The 17,482-nt window shown below is 36.2% G+C and overlaps 1 protein-coding gene across 4 annotated transcripts; it reads right to left on the bottom strand.

Moving 5' to 3' along the window:
* Nucleotides 1–12: 12 nt before the first annotated feature.
* On the bottom strand, nucleotides 13–15,987 carry rpgrb (retinitis pigmentosa GTPase regulator b). Of its 4 annotated transcripts, none has more exons than XM_079844617.1 (17): nucleotides 15,892–15,987; nucleotides 15,198–15,323; nucleotides 15,013–15,105; nucleotides 14,330–14,392; nucleotides 13,313–13,471; nucleotides 13,032–13,181; nucleotides 12,135–12,293; nucleotides 11,894–12,049; nucleotides 11,651–11,775; nucleotides 10,672–10,860; nucleotides 9,652–9,799; nucleotides 8,584–8,681; nucleotides 8,119–8,178; nucleotides 3,646–3,876; nucleotides 3,487–3,532; nucleotides 852–992; nucleotides 13–763 (listed from the first exon to the last, which is right to left on the bottom strand). In XM_079844617.1, exons 1-17 carry the CDS (start codon nucleotides 15,920–15,922, stop codon nucleotides 687–689), a joined length of 2,052 nt encoding a protein of 683 aa, XP_079700743.1. In that variant the 5' UTR covers nucleotides 15,923–15,987; the 3' UTR covers nucleotides 13–686. The 4 variants fall into 4 exon arrangements, with proteins under 4 accessions (XP_079700743.1, XP_079700742.1, XP_079700740.1 ...); XM_079844616.1 differs by having other exon boundaries at nucleotides 895–992; nucleotides 15,892–15,967; XM_079844614.1 differs by lacking the exons at nucleotides 13–763; nucleotides 852–992; nucleotides 3,487–3,532; nucleotides 3,646–3,876 and adding an exon at nucleotides 4,901–7,858.
* Between the last annotated feature and the right edge of the window lie 1,495 nt (nucleotides 15,988–17,482).

Genomic DNA, 17,482 nt, shown 5'->3' with positions numbered 1-17,482 from the left:
AAGAAAGGGACACAATTTTAAGTTTGTTTACTTGTATCACGTCAAATACAAAGGTTGTGAGATGATTCTTACAAAAATTCTATTGACCAAAAATTGTCACATTGCCCTGAAATTTTGAATATATAAAGTGCACAGGTGCTTTGAAAGTCTTTCATCAAATGTAAATAAATAGGTATAAAAACACAAACACACATATATTTTGTTCTAGACATACGGCACATATTGGTAAATTTACTACCCAGTAATGACTTTGAGAATACATTTGATAAAAAGTTATACAATTCAATCAGACACTGCAAATATATAAAGGAAATAGCATTATTCAATGTAGTACCAAAACAAAAACCATTATAGCACACAGCTATATATAAATTAGACTTCATAACTCAGTTTTTAGTTAAAGCTAGTTATTTTCTGTGGTCTGCTTTGCAGCACAAGGCACATTAACATTAACACCACCAACACCAACAGGATGTTGCTTTGTTAAATTCCGATTCAGCTACTTCCAGTTTTTGTTCCAGTCCCTTTTATTCAATTCAGAAGATGGTTTCAGCCTAAACAGCATGTCAAACCCAGCTGAAAGGTGTCAAAGCAGATTGCAAGTGGCTGAACGTGATGGATTGGATGTTGTGCTCGGGTGTCCTTTCTGTGTTTCACTGCTAGAAGTCTCTGAGATCTGAGGTGGATCATCCGCTGCTGGTTTGCCTAAAGTGGTGCTCTCTGCTTGATTGCCTTTGGTGGGAGATCTCTTGAAAAGAGAAAGCTGAAGGAAGGAAAGAGGAAACTGATCAAACAAAGGTCAAATTCTGATGTGCAAAGATGTTATGCGTGATTGTGAGGTGGTTGCTTACTAGTGTTTATTATAAAGATGAAAAGGTTTGTGTGGTTAAATACCCTGTTCCTAGAGCCGAAACGAGATTTAGGTTTGTCTTCTGTAACTCCATTCTTCTCTGACTGTCTCTCCTCCTTTATAAGGGTAGCAGGATCAGAATCTTCAGAATTCACAACAACAAAAATAAAAGAGAAAGATTCAAGCTGCTTAAAATCAATGTACTTTACATGTATGTTCACCAACTCATTGTATTATAGTACAGTGGAATCACTTTCTACCCAATAATGGACTGAATTATTGAATCTAAAATCTAAATCTAAAAAAAATGTAATGTGTTTTCGAAATCAAAGGGCTCATCCTTTTTATTAAATACTTTATAGGGTGCTTCTCAACACTCAAATTGACGGTTCCTCATTTGCCCGCTCCTCCGTCCTCCAGCCTGTGACCCGGAAACCAATCAAACTCAGCCATCTTGAAGGGCGTCTCAATTCTCTAACTGCACTGCAAGGAGGTGAGGAACGAGGAGCAAGGAAGCTTCCTAAGGAGTCATGAGTGAGGATACGCGGGTGTATCCTTCCCTCGCATCCTAAGTGGGTGGAGCTAAGACACGAGGAAAGGAAACTAGGATGCACAAACAAAAAATACAACAGCAGAGCTGGTATCTCTCTGACATTGCTTGTTTTGTTATTTAGAGTACATTATGATAAATACTTTGCTCGTTGCATATACGTGCAACATTTCAGCCGTAAATTAATTGTAAATGTTAGCTAGATTGTGTTCATTACCTGTCTACCGATGAATGTTTATGCATAATATAATCAAATGGTGGTTTCTATTTTTAAAAACGTATATCTAGTGTCATATGTGTAGTGAGTTGGCTTACGTGATTTAAGTTTCACTCTTCAAAACTTCTGTTTAGGGAGCATAGTGAACATCGATGCACCCTGGGTTTTGCTGTGCATTGTGGGACTTTTTAGGTAGCGGACGTTTCAGTGCACAGGGAAGGATTCTGCGATTGAGAATTGCCCTTAAAATGGCCAACTCCCTGATCAGTACCCTGCCACTGAACTAGGGAGCTGATTGAGACGCACCCTATATATCTTTAACGAGTAAAAGTGACTTGGGTTAATGTTTAAGAGTAGACTAGCATATAGATATGCAGGGCTTGACATTAAGCCTGTTCATGTGCTTGTCCTTCGGACAAGTAAATCATTTTATATTCTTAAAGGTGAACTATGTGAGATTTTTGCAGTAAAATATCCAAAAACCACTAAGCCAGTGTTATATATTTTGTTCAGTTGAATACTTAGAATATCCCAAATGTTTCCAACTATTTGTAAATCGTGAGAAATTGCTATTTTAACCAAGGAACCGGGACGTGTGAGCTATGCGTTTGAGGGAGTCGCCTGTCGATTGCGTCATATCTGCGTTACTCTCGGTTTCCGGTTTTATTTAGCAGAAACGCTGTACTCTCACTGCAGTGTGATACTCTGGATAAATATGCAGATTTAAATAGGCTATGATAGAACTGATTATATAATATAATATAGCAACATTTTTGTTGTGGAACACCAGTTTTAAAGGGTTAGTTCACCCAAAAATGAAAATTCTGTCATTAATTACTCACCCTCACGTCGTTGGACACCCGTAAGTCCTCCGTTCATATTCGGAACACAAATGAAGATATTTTAGTTGAAAGCTGATAGCTGAGAAAGGCTTCAGATAGGCCTCCATTTGCATTCAGTACATTGACACTTCCAAGATCCATGAAAGGCACTTAAAACGTCGTTACAAAGTCCATCTCACAACAGTGGCTCTACAATAATTTTACGATGCGACGACAATAGTTTTTGTGCGCAAAAAAAAAACAAAATAACACCTTTATAGAACCAACTTGTTCTCGACTTCCGTGTGTGCCTCCACGACGCATGCGCGAGAATATGACGCAGATCCGGCGTTCGGACACATGACCCAGAAGCGCTTTGTTTACGAGCAGAGGAAGACGCGCGTGTCTAAGCTGTTGGATTCTACATTGATCGTGCTTTAGGTCTCGGCGTAGTGCTCAAAATGGGGCTTAAGTTTGTATTTCATGGATTCCCGAACGCCGGCGCTACGTCATATTCTCGCGCATGCGTCGTGGAGGCACACACGGAAGTCGAGAACAAGTTGGATAAAGGTGTTATTTTGATTTTTTTTTGCGCACAAAAACTATTGTCGTCGCATCATAAAATTATTGTAGAGCCACTGTGGTGAGATGGACTTTGTAACGACGTTTTAAGTGCCTTTTATGGTTCTTGGAAGTGTCAATGTACTGAATGCCAATGGAGGCCTATCTGAAGCCTTTCTCAGCCATCAGCTTTACACTAAAATATCTTCATTTGTGTTCCGAATATGAACGGAGGTCTGACGGGTGTCCAACGACATGAGGGTGAGTAATTAATGACAGAATTTTCATTTTTGGGTGAACTAACCCTTTAACAACTAAAAAAGTTAATTTCGAGCCCTGTTGCAATTGTGAGAAGAAAAAAAAGTCACAACCTTCCATATAGAGAACCTCAAAGCCTACAGACATGAACTAAAGGCACAAAACTCTTGGTTTTCTTGGGGTCTGTGGAGGAAAAGAAAAATGAAAGGGTGCTGGAAAAAACACTCACCTTTCATTGGTCCATCAGGGACAGATGCCTCTTTTATAATCTTCTTCTGTAGGAGTAAGAAAATGGCCGCACAAACAAATCAAAAGAGAGCAGTGACGCTAAAACAGTATGTTCACACTAAATGAGTCTAAATGCTATGAATGAAAGGTTTCAAGGCACCTGTACGTCTAGCTCTGTAGTGCTTTCCTGCTCCTCTGTCTCTTTTCTCTTCCCGTCGGGAATATCTTCCTTCCCCTCACACTTTTCCCCTTCTTTTTCCTCTGTATGCTCTTCCTCATCATCTTCTTCCTCCGCATCATCCTCCTCCTCCTCATCGTTTTCATCATCATCGAAACATTCTTCCTCCTCATCTTCTGTCTCCACCTTTCCATTCATCTCATCTTTCCGGAGCTGGAGAGATCGGTGCAAAAAGTGAGAAAAGACATAATCAGTGCCTGAATGTGTCACTGTGAAACACAAAAAGAGGGTTGAAGGGACTAGAATGGCAGGAGAGGGTTCAATGTGAGTCAGGTTTTAAAAATTAAATTAATTTTAAAATTAAAACGAACATAAAAAACTACATGTTAGCAAACACAAGTCGGTGGGTGCATGACTAGGGGTCTATTTAGGAGGACTAGAAAATGACCAGCACTACGGAGTACAATGTAAGGGCAGCCTCACCTGTCCAATGAAGGATTTTCGGGTTTCTGCCTGATTGCAATTGCTTTGCAATTTGGAGATATCTCATATGGCTTTCTTTATTCGCATGATTACAATTCAAATGAAAAATGTGTTTATTTTGCTTTCTTTACATCTATTTACAGCATGATAGATTTCTGTAAACACTATCATGCAATATGTTTTCTTTAAAGTCACTGTTTGGATAATTTATGTTTTCTTTCTTTAAATAAAATAAAATGTTACTGAATGGAAAACAACTATAAAAACAGATGCAAATAGTTACAAATAAATGAAAAGTTTATTGGCTATTAAATATAACATAAATGTAACAGAACAAGCACAAGTGCAACATTTTAACTAAACGCTACTTAATGACTAACTTTATTTTCCCCCCCAATTATTTTCTTCCAGTCATAAAGATCACGAGCTGCCATTTTATTTGACATTTTAAGTTTTTGTGGAGTTCTGACTTAAAGGCATATTTAAATGTGCCTAGTTTGTAAGCATGTAAAGTCATTGATAGTGCTGATTCAAGGTCATTGGCAAATCAAGCACATTTGTTAATAAACTAACATATCTGTCCATTAGATAGATATATCCTAAGGCACATCATAAGGGCTTCATTACTGCATGGGCATACCATAACTTATGAAAACATAAGTAAATAAATAGAAAATTAAAAATGTGTAGCAATACAATAACTAAAAAATGTCATGGGTGAAATTGCAAGAATAATAATGGTGAAATAAAAATATTTAAAATGCATATCACAAAAGAAAGTAAGAACATAAATAAATGTAAGGGCATAAGTATGAAAGGGCATGTACATAATACTCAGGAAAAGCAGATAGAGGTTGTGGAATTATTTTAAATTGAGGTATTGAGGTAGAACATCATCCCAAAACTGCTGAGACTCCTGGGACTCGTCGTCTGACGGCTGGCTTTGCGCTCGGGCCCGTTTGGCTTTTGTCGGCTGTTTTGTTGTTTTCACACTTGACTTTTGTTTGGTGGATTCAGGGGCTTTTTCACCTTTTCTTTTGGCCTTTTTTATTTCTTCCTCCTCCTCCTCTTGTTCTTCTTCATCCTCTTCATCACTCTCCTCTTTCTCTTCTTGTTTGTCCTCCTCTTCTCCCTCCTCATCCTCTGCTTCTTCCGTCTCCTCTTTTTCTTCAGACTCTTCCTCCTCTTCATCACTCTCCTCTTTCTCTTCTGGTTTGTCCTCCTCTTCTCCCTCCTCATCCTCTGCTTCTTCCGTCTCCTCTTCAGACTCTTCCTCCTCTGCTTCCTCTTCCGCTTCTTCATCATCTTCCTCCTCACCATTACTTTCCTCTTCTTCTTTGCTCTCCGGCTCTTCTTCCTCTTCGCCTTTGCTCTCCTGCTCTTCTTCCTCTTCATCTTTGCTCTCTTGCTCTTCTTCCTCTTCATCTTTGCTTTCCTGCTCTTCTTCCTCTTCGCCTTTGCTCTCCTGCTCTTCTTCCTCTTCGTTTTCACTCTCTTCTGCACTCGTTGCTTCTTCCTCTTCCTCAACATTCTGACTCGTTGCTTCCTCTTCATTGCTTTCGCCCTCTTCCTCATCCTCATTAACTTCCTCACTCTCCTCCTCCGCTTCACTCTCCCCTTCATCATCATTTTCAGTCTCACTTTCCTGCTTTTCTGAATCTTCCTCCTCTTCTTCACTAGTCTTTTCACCATCTTCATCCCCATCATCTTCAGCCTCACTTTCCAGCTTTTCTGAATCTTCCTCCTCTTCTTCACTTGTCTTTTCACCATCTTCATCCCTGTCATCTTCAGTCTCCCTTTTCAGCTTTTCTGAATCTTCCTCCTCTTCTTCACTAGTCTTTTCACCATCTTCATCCCCATCATCTTCAGTCTCACTTTCCATCTTTTCTGAATCCTCCTCCTCTTCTTCATTAGTCTTTTCACTATCTTCATCTTCCTCTGCACTATCCTCCTCTGCACTGTCACTTTCCACATCATTTTCTTCCTCATCCTCACTAGTTTTCTCTTCCGACTCCTCGTTCTCTTCATCTGATTCTTCTATTGATCTCTCACTTTTGCTTTCTGTCTCTTCCTCTTTGCTCATTTTGCTTTCGTCCTGTTCATCTCCACTCTCCGCTTTACTTTTTCTACTTATCTCACTTGTTTCTTCTTCCTCGTCTTCTATTCCATTACTCTCCTCTTCCTCAGCTTCACTCTCTACATCCTCAGTTGCCTCACTTTTACTTTTCTTCTCCTCTTCCTCACTTTCCTCATCCTCACTAGAAGCTTTGATCATTGTATCGTCGTCAACCTCAGAATCCTCATCGTTTGCTACCTTGTCAAGTGTCTTGCTCTCACTTTTCTCCTCACTGTCATCCACTTCCTTGCTCTCATCCTTTCTGTTTACCAATCCCTTGCTTTCCTCCTCATCTGATTCCTCTCCTGCTTCCTCCTCGCTTCTTCTATATGTTCCCACCTCAGAATGAGCCTCAGTTTTTGACTCAATGCTGCTTCTTTCCAAGTCCCCATCTGAAGTTCCTGATTCTGTCTTAATGTTGATGTTGACGGCTGTCCTCCTGGCTTCTCTAGTCTCCTCCTGTCTTGAAACCTCATCGGACTCACTCAGAGATGAAACATCAGATAGAGTTCTTTGTTTTGAAGGAGGTTTTGGCATCTTTTGGGGTGTGGACTGGGAAAGGAACTGACTGACTGCTGATTCTCCAAGTAAACAAGCAGGACCTGCCATTCCCACATCTTGGAGAAAAGATGTCACCTTGATGAGAGGATTTTCCTTCATTTGCTCAGATTCTGACATCGATTCAGATTTGGAGGCAGCTTCGGAAACAATGGTAGGCCCCTTTTTTCTGTTTTTCAACTTATCTTCTACTAGCAATTGGCTTTGTTCAGCTCTTGATTTCTTTGTCTTCTTTGTAGAAACATCTTCTTGGCAGGAAGACTGTTGTGAAGTTGTGGAGATCTCTTGTATTGTCTTAGTACTTTTGGAGTCTTTTTTTGAATCTGACTTTTTGCTCTGTGGGACAACATTTTTGTTTTCTGTCTTAGCAGCATTCGTTTCACCTTTCACCCTCTGAGCTTTTGGTAAAACGTCTTTTGAGATCTTCTTACCTGTTGGGTCTTGGTCCTTATGCGTGGTCTGTTCAAGATGATGTTCAACAACAATTATGGGTTTCATTTTTACTTCCTTTTCTTTCCCCACAACCTTTTGAGGCTGGCTTCTGACTTCCAATGGACGATCTTTGGGTTTTGCTTTACTTGCTCCCTCTTGGTTTGGTTTAGTACTTCCTTTGGATTTTTGAGCAACCTTCTCACTTTCAGCCTCTTGATTTGGTTGGGTTTTTCCTGTTGATCCTTTTTTAACTTTATCCCTTGACTTCATCAGTTCTGTGTGCTTGGGCAGGTAGGATTTGGATCCAGCTCTGCTTATGTCCGTCCCCAATCTGGTGTTACTTCCACCAGCTTGGTGATATGCAGGCTTTCTGTTGTCCAAAGCGATAAGTACATTTTCCTTATCATGACCATGTCTCTTAGGGCTCTTGTGGGTCCCAAGATGTCCCAATGGTTCCCCGACCACTGAGCTACCACTTGAGCTTCTAAGTAACTCAGTGGGAAGAGCTTTGCGAGCTGAAAGCTCTGCCCTCTTACTATAAGGGGCAGGGCCATCACTATGCTTTCCCTTCTTCTTACCGTGCTCTTTCACAACCTTAACCTTCTTCTATTCCAGGAAGCAGAGGATAAAAAGAAGGAAAGTGTTAGAGAAACTAATGAACATGCAGAGCAGGCTGAACGAGAGCAGAATGAGCTTTAAGGCTGCAAAGCAAATGAGGAGAACGAGTCAATGAAGAGAAGAGAGAGAACACAAGCTTAAGAGAGAGGTCTAAATGAGTGCAGCACTTAAACATTTTTTTTCTCCTCAACCTTTTTTGGCCATCTAAATGGCAAATTTCTTGAACAACAACCCAGATGAGCTCTTACCTTCTCCATAGGAGACAATGTGAGTGTCTTATCGCTAGGGTCCATCTTAATTATGTGAGTCTGAAATCAAAGAAACTTTTGCATTAGTCTTGGAAGCTTTATGTCTTTTATACCAGCAGTTCTCAACTCGTTTGTATACATAACCCAGATTTTACATTAAATGGCAACCCAAGACCAAGTACCAAATGTAACTTGTATTTACAGTAGTCTGTGTCCTTTCTTTACTTTTTAAAAGTCAAATTATTTTGCTATCCTAATTATTCATGATTATATGATTAGTTGCATTTTATCATTTGCATTTAGCATTGTTTAATCCCTCCTGTTTAAGTTTAAAACGGTAAAACAGCAATTTATCATTAAAAATTACAATAAAGCAAATCAATAAATGTCTAATTCTACATATTTTCTATAGATATTATAAAAGCATGCATGCCTCTTTCATAAGGGATGTTATGCTTCTCCTACCAGGTTTAATAAGTCAGTGGTTTCTCCAAGGTCTTTTACGCTCTCACTATCCTCCACACTGCTTCTGTCATCGAGAGATTTCTCTCTCTTACCAGGAACTGAGAGAGAGAGAGAGAGAGAGAGAGAGAGAGAGAACATAAAAACCTGGGCAAGACTCTATAATATACACTATCGTTCAAAAGGTTTTTTTATGTTTTTGAAAGAAGTCTCGTGCATTTATTTGATCAAAAATACAGTAAAATTGAAAAACATTATTACAATTTAAAATAAATGAATTTCTATTTATTTACATTTAAAATGTAATTGATTCCTGTGATGGCAAAGCTGAATTTTCAACATCATTACTCCAGTCTTCAGTGTCACATGATCATTCAGAAATAATTATAATATTGTGATTTCTTGCTCAAGAAACATTTCTTATTATTATCAAAGCTGAAATCAGTTGCTTAATATTTGTGAGGACACTGTGATACATTATATAAGGATTCTGAATAGAAAGTTCAAAAGAACAGCATTTTTTAAATAGAAATCTTTTGGAATAATGTAACAGTCTTTACTGTCACTTTTGATCAAGTTAATGTGAAAGTCCTTGTCCTTGGTGAAAAGAAGTATTCATTTCTTTATTAATACTTTTACTAATACTTCATACTGACCATAAACTTTTTAACAGTAGTGCAAATGAACATAAATTTGTGCATTTGAGTGGCAATTGCATTTGTGAAAAGCACCAATACTAATTTATTTATTTTTCTATATATCCTAATAATTTGTTAACAACATGTATTCTTTACTTCAATGAGCTCATTGTTTCTGCCTTAAATTAATACATTGTTTATTAATACATTGTTAGCTAACTGCATGATTTGTACATGTACATTTCTATAAAAAATCCATAACTTGGACAGTCACCTCTGATAACAGATCGCATGTATTTTCTATAAAGCTGCTTTGAAACTATATGTATTGTGAAAAATGCTATACAAATAAATGTGAATTGAATTGAACTTGTTTTCCTGTGATTTGAAATAACAGATATGATTTTTAATTATTTTTTGACAAGGCAGTTACTTTTGAGGCTGTTGTGAGGGATCTTTCCAGGTCGGTTACTGTGGGAGTGACGGATCTGGCTGGGAACAGATAGAGATGCACTCAGCTGATTCCCACCCAGAGCTGGGAGTGTTCGAAACATCTGTCCAAAGTGATCTGGTGAACGCTCCTGCAGAAGAAAAGCAACACACATCGCATCCATATTTAATGAGTTTATATAATTGTTATGGGAATACATTCAGTGTTGGGAAGGTTACTTTGGAAATGTAATGGCTACAGATTACAAGTTACCATTTAAAATGTAACAAGTAGTGTAACTATTTCAATTACTTTATTAAAGTAATGTAACTGATTACATTTGATTACTTTTAGATTACTTTTCTAAATTTCTGACAAACATTTTCAACTCTTAATCATTTTCAAACATTTAAAACAGGCAGGGTTAACTTTACAGTAGTACTCAACATTGATTACTGTCACTTTCAAAAGCCTTTTCTCAAGCAAATCACTTGAATTAAGATTATAATAAATTAACATTAAAGACACAGCCACCACAAAATGGCAACTCTCAAACAGGTTGTAGCCTAAAGCTTTCAGCGGCGATGTGGATTGATGTAATTGGCAGACGGTGCGCTGCAAATTCAAACAAGAGAATAAATCAAAAGCACCACTTTACTAAACAGCCTTTAAATGGCAGGAGGCATCGTGCACATCAAAAACTGGCAAAGCAACAAATGAATATTATTCAACATATCCTAGCTTTTTACAGAAAATATTCAGATGTAACCCCCTTTGTAATTGTTAACATTTTCATAAGCAACTAATTTAATTACATGTTTTTTTCTCAGTAACTGTACCTGATTACAGTGACATTTATTTTATAATCAAATTACGTAACTCACATGTAACTAGTTACTCCCCAACACTGAATATACTATACTAATCATTTCCGTAAAATTGTATTATTCATTTTGAAATACGTTTCCAATAGTCCATTTGATAAACAGCTGCGCTAATTTTGATCCATTAGGATTGACCTACCCGTTCTCTGCGTCTGACCCGAGCCGAGAGACTCCTGTTTAGGGTGGTCTGACAGTGCGTGTCCCCCAGTAGTTCAGTACAGGACTTCTCAAAGTAGTCTTCTGTGACGTCATCTTCCTCCAGGATCAAATCCTCCGACCTTTCCCTGGGCTTTGCCAACACAAGCATGTGACACCCACCACAAGTAACCTGAAAAGCACACACACTGTTTACAGATGCCATGAATTCAACATAGAGTTTTGTGGCTTTTAGTCCATATTGATCCATTTGAAATGACAATACAAACTTTTAGCAGATTAATAAATTTAGACTACCATAAAAAAAAATGAAGTCGGTAAGATTTCTTATGCTATATTTATTTGCTCAAAAATACAGTAAAACAGTAATATTGTGAAATATTATTACAATTTAAAAGAACTGTTTTCTATTGTAATATATTCAAAAATGCAATTTATTTCTGTGATGGCAAAGCTGAATTTTCAGCAACCAGTCACAGTGTCACATAATCCTTCAGAAATCATTCTAATATGCTGATTTGGAGCTCAATCGACAGTTATTATTATTATCTGCATTATTTTAAACATTTTTTTAAAATCTTTACTCTCACTTTTGATCAAGTGAATGTATTCCTGCTGAATAAATGCATTCATTTCTTTCCTTAAAAAAAAAAAAAATTCTTACTGACCCCAGTTTTTCTCTGCTGTAAAAAAACGGAACCAAAAAGATTTATGCTCAGGAGGAAAAACAAATGCTTTTTGCAAAAAAAATAAGATAAAACTAGAGAATAAAAGCAATAAAAAAGGGCAAGTACTTTGATATGTCCAGACCTTCCTGTTTCAAAAGAAAATGGGGTCAACAGGGTAATAAAATGTATATTGGTCAAACCAATTCAAAGCAGAAAGTTTATATATATCTGATAGAAATAAAATGTATTTTATATTGTGTCATAAACAGTATGACACAATATAGTAATACGTACAGAATGTACATGGCAGGCGAGAAATCTCGTACACAGGGTCGGTCTGAACTGGTTAGTGAAGTTTTCTTCTCCAAGCCCCAGTTTTCCATGGCGACCATCACCAAAAGTGTACAAAAGGCCACAGTCTGAAACCAGCACATATACAAACAGAATCGCATATATTTTAGAGGAAAGACACAACGAGGAAATCATATCACAACACATAAAAGGATGTTGTCGGGTAGTTTTCTGTGCATGTTTTACCAGTAATCAACGCTGTATGGTTCTCTCCACACTCCGCATGTTTAACTCTGCCCCTCCTGAAATGCTCAACCACTCTGGGTAAACGAGACTCAAATATGAAAGTGCCGTGACCAAGCTGTCCAAACTGACCCAGGCCAAACGAATACACCACGTGCTCTGCGTTACCAGACATGTGTAACATTTAGTCTTCACAAAGAAACACAGACAAAAAAAGACCACAAAGCAAAAGATGTTCTCCTACCTGTAAGCGCCACCGTGTGCCCTCCTCCACAGGACACCTGTACCACCTTATCAGAGATGCCGGTCACCTGTTGAGGCACTTTATGATTAGCCAGCTTCTCTGTGGACAAGCCCAGCTTTCCACTGTCTTTTTCTCCAAACGTGAACAAGGCCCCATCCACTGCAACGAATGAAACAAGCATCACCTAGCAACAATCCAGCTTTCATAGAACGTCAAATGATGAACATTTTATGAATTCAATGCCACCATATTGTACTTTATGGATCATGGAGAGGAAGTGAGAAGGTCATCGTGAATTGTCAAAAAGTGGGGATTTAAAATGATGGATATTCCAATGTAACACAGTTGAACAATTTTTTTACATCATTTTGATACATTTATTAAATATATCAAGTATTATTTATAAAATAATTATGTAATATTATGCCATTATTTTAAATAGTATTAAATGGTTAATTTAATTACATTTATTGTAATACTATTATTATATGTAACTAGCACTATAATAAAGAACACACCAAACATTGGAGATACATTTCTGGGATTTGAGTATTTTTAATTAAAATTTGTAAGTATTTTGTGCTAACTAAGGCTGCATTTACTTAATCAAGCAGTAATATATTAAAAGCTGAAATTTTGTGAAATATTATTACAATTTAAAATAACTGTTTTCTATTTTAATATATTTTCAAATGTAATATATTCCTGTGATGGCAAAGCTGAATTTTCAGCATTATTACGCCAGTCTTCAATGTCACATGACCCTACAGAAATCATTCAATATAATATTATAAATATAAATAAAATATTCCAAATAAAACATGTGAATGTTGAGCATAGAGTTAAACATTTTGCAATTGGCAGTAGCGACATGAGGTAATACTGTGGCATACGTACCAGTAACAAAGGCAGAATGATAATATCCACAGGACACCCAGGACACTCGTTTCCCCACAGAAACCTCCTGGGGAGTAAGTGCGTTACTCTCCTTTCCTAACCCAATCTGACCCTCGGAGTTATCGCCCCACATATAGAGCCTGCCATCCTCTGAGATGACACAGAGATTTTGTTACATTACTGTTAACATTTCCCATTACATGTTATGCATGTCATATTTGCCCCACGTGTTTTTGTCAATAGACACTGTTGATGTAAGGCAGATGGGACAAAACTATTACGCGTCAGGGCTGCAGATGTATTGGAACCAGCAGCGAGCATTCTGATTGGCCCATGTTTGCTGAAGAAGTCCACCGGGTGGAAGGAGGTTCTGTCATCGCAGTCACCAAGACCAAGCTGTCCTTCATTATTCCCTCCAGAGGCATACAGGTTACCACGGGCTGCTCAGAGAAGAGAACAAGGATTTTAGTTGAGGACAAATCTGTAATGTTGGAAATAATTATATAATATAGTGCAAAACATTTGGGGAGATTTTTTTTTAGGGGGGGGGGTAATACTTTTATTCAGCAAGGTTGTATTAAATCGATCAATAGTGACAGTAAAAACATATATAATGTTATAAAAAATGTCTATTCATCAAAAAATGTATACAAAAATATTAAGCAGCACAACTGTTTTCAATATGAAATGTTTCTTGAGCAGCAAATCATCATATTAGAATGTTTTCTGAAGGATCATGTGACACTGAAGACTGGAGTAATGATGCTGACAATTGCTTTGCCATCACAGGAATAAATTACATTTTAAAATATATTGCAATAGTACAAATTCATTTTGAATTAAAATAATATTTCACAATATTATATTCAAAAACATTTAAAAAATCTTATTGACACCCACATTTTGAACAGTAGACTAGAGTACTTTTTATTTATTTTTTAAGTTTTGGCCTTTGCAAAAGATTTTTTTTACATGTTCTGATCGTGTCTTTTTAAAGGTTATGTGTGTAATTTTTCAATGTTAAACAATATCTTTTCCCCGTTTAATTTGCAGAGACAATTATAAATTCTAAGAGAGTTCCTACTGTGTTTCCCTGTGGCCCTTTCAAAACATTGCTGTTTGTTTCAGTGGTTCGCTGTGGTTTGACATGTCAACTTCTGGCTTGACTAATAATGGAATAAGTAAATAAGAATATGCCAATAATTAAAATAGAAGTAAGAAATAACTAAAGAAAAAAAAAAGCAGGATTGATTTAGTAGACTCAAAAAACATAAAGCAAATATTCTGAATAAACTTACATGTATAAACAAGTGTGTGAGTTCTTCCACAGGCTGCGAACTTCACGATTTCTGATTTTAGGGCTTTAAGAAAACAAATATGTTCATTGCATATATATATATATACACACACACACACACACACACACACACACACACACACACACACACACACACACACACATTTATATATATAAATAAATAAAAATGTATAGTACAAGTAAAATATTTTGTTTATTTAACAAGCTAATTTGTTAAAATGTTGAACTGCGCACACTTCCCCACTGATGTCCAGATTAATGCAGATTATGGACCCCTCCAGATTGGGATTAAGACAATCTATGGCTTTGTCCTTTAAAAGATCTCCTTTTTCTTACAGCTACTTACAAACATGTAATTGTGTGTCAAACTATACATTACTGCTAAATAATTAAAAGTCACATGTCATTATTAGCTAAACGTGACCGAGAGCATTGGAAAATGTGTTTAAGTGATTTATCAGCTGTGGGTGGCAGAAAACAATCAGTACTGCTCTCTCTTTAACTGACAATCTGTCAAGTTTGAGTAACAAAACTGTGCTAAGTGCTATTCAAAACCCGCCCAAATCTAGCCCAATCGCGTTCCGGGGGTATAAATCGAATTACTAGGGGTCGCTTCAACCACTACAAAAACAACCTTGGCAACACTGACACTCAAAGTCATACCTTTCACACAAGTGGGTTTATTCACAGTGGTCTTCGTTCCGAGGCCAAGCTGTCCCCAGTTATTGCTGCCAAACATAAACAGCTTCCCATTTTCTAAACACAATAGGAAAAGTGACTGGATGAATGCACAAAATGATGTAATAAGACAGCAATATATGATCCACTAATAAAATCATAAAGCATACCTGTTACTAGTGCTGTGTGCTCATCTCCACAGGAAATTCTCAAAGGTACATCATTTTTCAACCAGAATTTACTGGGGGCATTATCTGCGAATTTACTCTTTCCAAAAGTGAAGACAGCTCCGGATTCTAAAACAAAAGTTGAAAAATAGAACAATAGAAAATGCTGACAGACATATTTCATGTTTTGCAATTAATTATTCGAATGACTGCAAAAACAAGTTGTATTACACTATATTATGTTGTAAACAAATAATAGTTTGTATGGTTTTATGCTGGTTCTTTGTATATATACACATTCAGATGGTTAAAATTAGTTGTTTACTTTATTGAAATATTATTAAGTAGAAAACGACGAGAGCGCCGTGACCACATGGCGTGGTTGCCTTGGCGACAGGTAGCCACAGGAGTCAATGAAAGACCGGGACAGACTGTTCAATTAATTAAAACAAAACACAACGAACAATTTGCATGTATAAACCCAGAGAATACATAATATTCGCAGGGCATAAAAGCAGTTGAGACATATTTACACCAGAATAACATATGATTCGCTTCCACTATGTAGCACCGTTATATAGCCTGTAGGCTAATCATAAACAGCCAAATAAGGATAAAGAGACACACGTGTAGCAACTGAAAATAACAAAACTGTTTAACGTTACATTGACCACTAATGTACTACATCATATTTTACCAGGGATCTCATCTTCTGTCTCTCCGGCCATCTCCCCCGACTAATCAGCTTATTTACGCTGGGCTCTAGGAAGTGTGACCAAGAAGTTTCTAAAATGACAGAAACCGTCCGCTCTACTCTAGATTTTCTTCCGCGCCGAGTGGTCACGTGTGACTCATTAGCGCCTCCAACCATAGATATGTATAAATCCTCGGCATTCAAATAATGTAGAATACAGTAATAAGCTATCTAGAATATTATATTATATTATATTTATTATATTATTATATTATATTATATTATATTATATTATATTATATTATATTATATTATATTATATTATATTATATTATATTATATTATATTAATTATATTATATTATATTATATTATATTATATTATATTATATTATATTATATTATATTATATTATATTATACATATTTTAAATAAATGTATAATAATTTATAATTTTGACTCCTAATTTATAATTTCCCTGTTCTTAAAAATGGTTTAAATTCAGTAATGCGATGTTCATAATTTTATAAAGTTGTTTTATAAAATGCTTGCAAAACAGAATGATTTTTGAGAATTTAAGCTTACAAATAATACATAGTTTATCGTAATTAAACATGGTTTGAATAAATAGGCTATACTGATGTTTATTAAACACATTTATTACTAATTTAATTTATTTCTTTATTACTATTTGTATAATTTATTTATTTGATGGTTTATTATTTTTTTCCAATTAACTTGTTTATAATGAGTTCACTGCTTTCATTAAAAGCTGAGCAATGTGTCTGTGGAGTTCTTTGATGATCCATAGTATTAATGATGTTAAGACAATGTTAAGATCTTCAACCAATATTTTAGCATGCAGAATTATCTATCATATATGATGAACTAAATCCTATAAAATCATCTGCTTCAGTCTCTCTCTCTCTCTCTCTCTCTCTCTCTCTCTCTCTCTCTCTCTCTCTCTCTCTCTCTCTCTCGCTCTCTCTCTCTCTCTCTCTCTCTCTCTCTCTCTCTCTCTATATATATATATATATATATATATATATATATATATATATATATATATATATATATATATATATATATATATATATATATATATATATAAAATGTATTAATTTACATTTATTTTATATTAACTTAAAAAATTGCAAATGTTGCAAATACTTCAGCAACATACATTTATTAACCTTTATTTTACCAGGAAGTCTCATTGAGATTAAAATCTCTTTTACAAGAGAGACCTGGCCAAGGTAGCAGCCATACAGTAGACAACATGTTAAAATACAACAAATACAAAATAAAAAGAAATATTAGAACATAGTATCCTCTCAACAAAAACCACAAGCCTTACCACTGTCTTTATGATGCCTTTAAATTCACCAATAGACACCAATTTCTCTAGTTTTAAATCTTTTGCAAATTATTCCATGCCAAGGGTCCATGATAGGAAAATGCATGTAGGGGGAATGCATTACAAGTAACTTGAGTTACGTAATCAGATTACTTTTTCAAGTAACTAATAAAGTAACGCATTACTTTTAAATTCACAACAAAATATCTGAGTTATTTTTTCACATTTATTTGACCGA

Source organism: Gobio gobio, assembly GCF_949357685.1.
Source record: "Gobio gobio genome assembly, chromosome: 19".
NCBI classification, from domain to species: domain Eukaryota; kingdom Metazoa; phylum Chordata; class Actinopteri; order Cypriniformes; family Gobionidae; genus Gobio; species Gobio gobio.
Note: the sequence above shows the minus strand (reverse complement) of the source record. Positions and strands in the feature narration are given on the sequence as shown.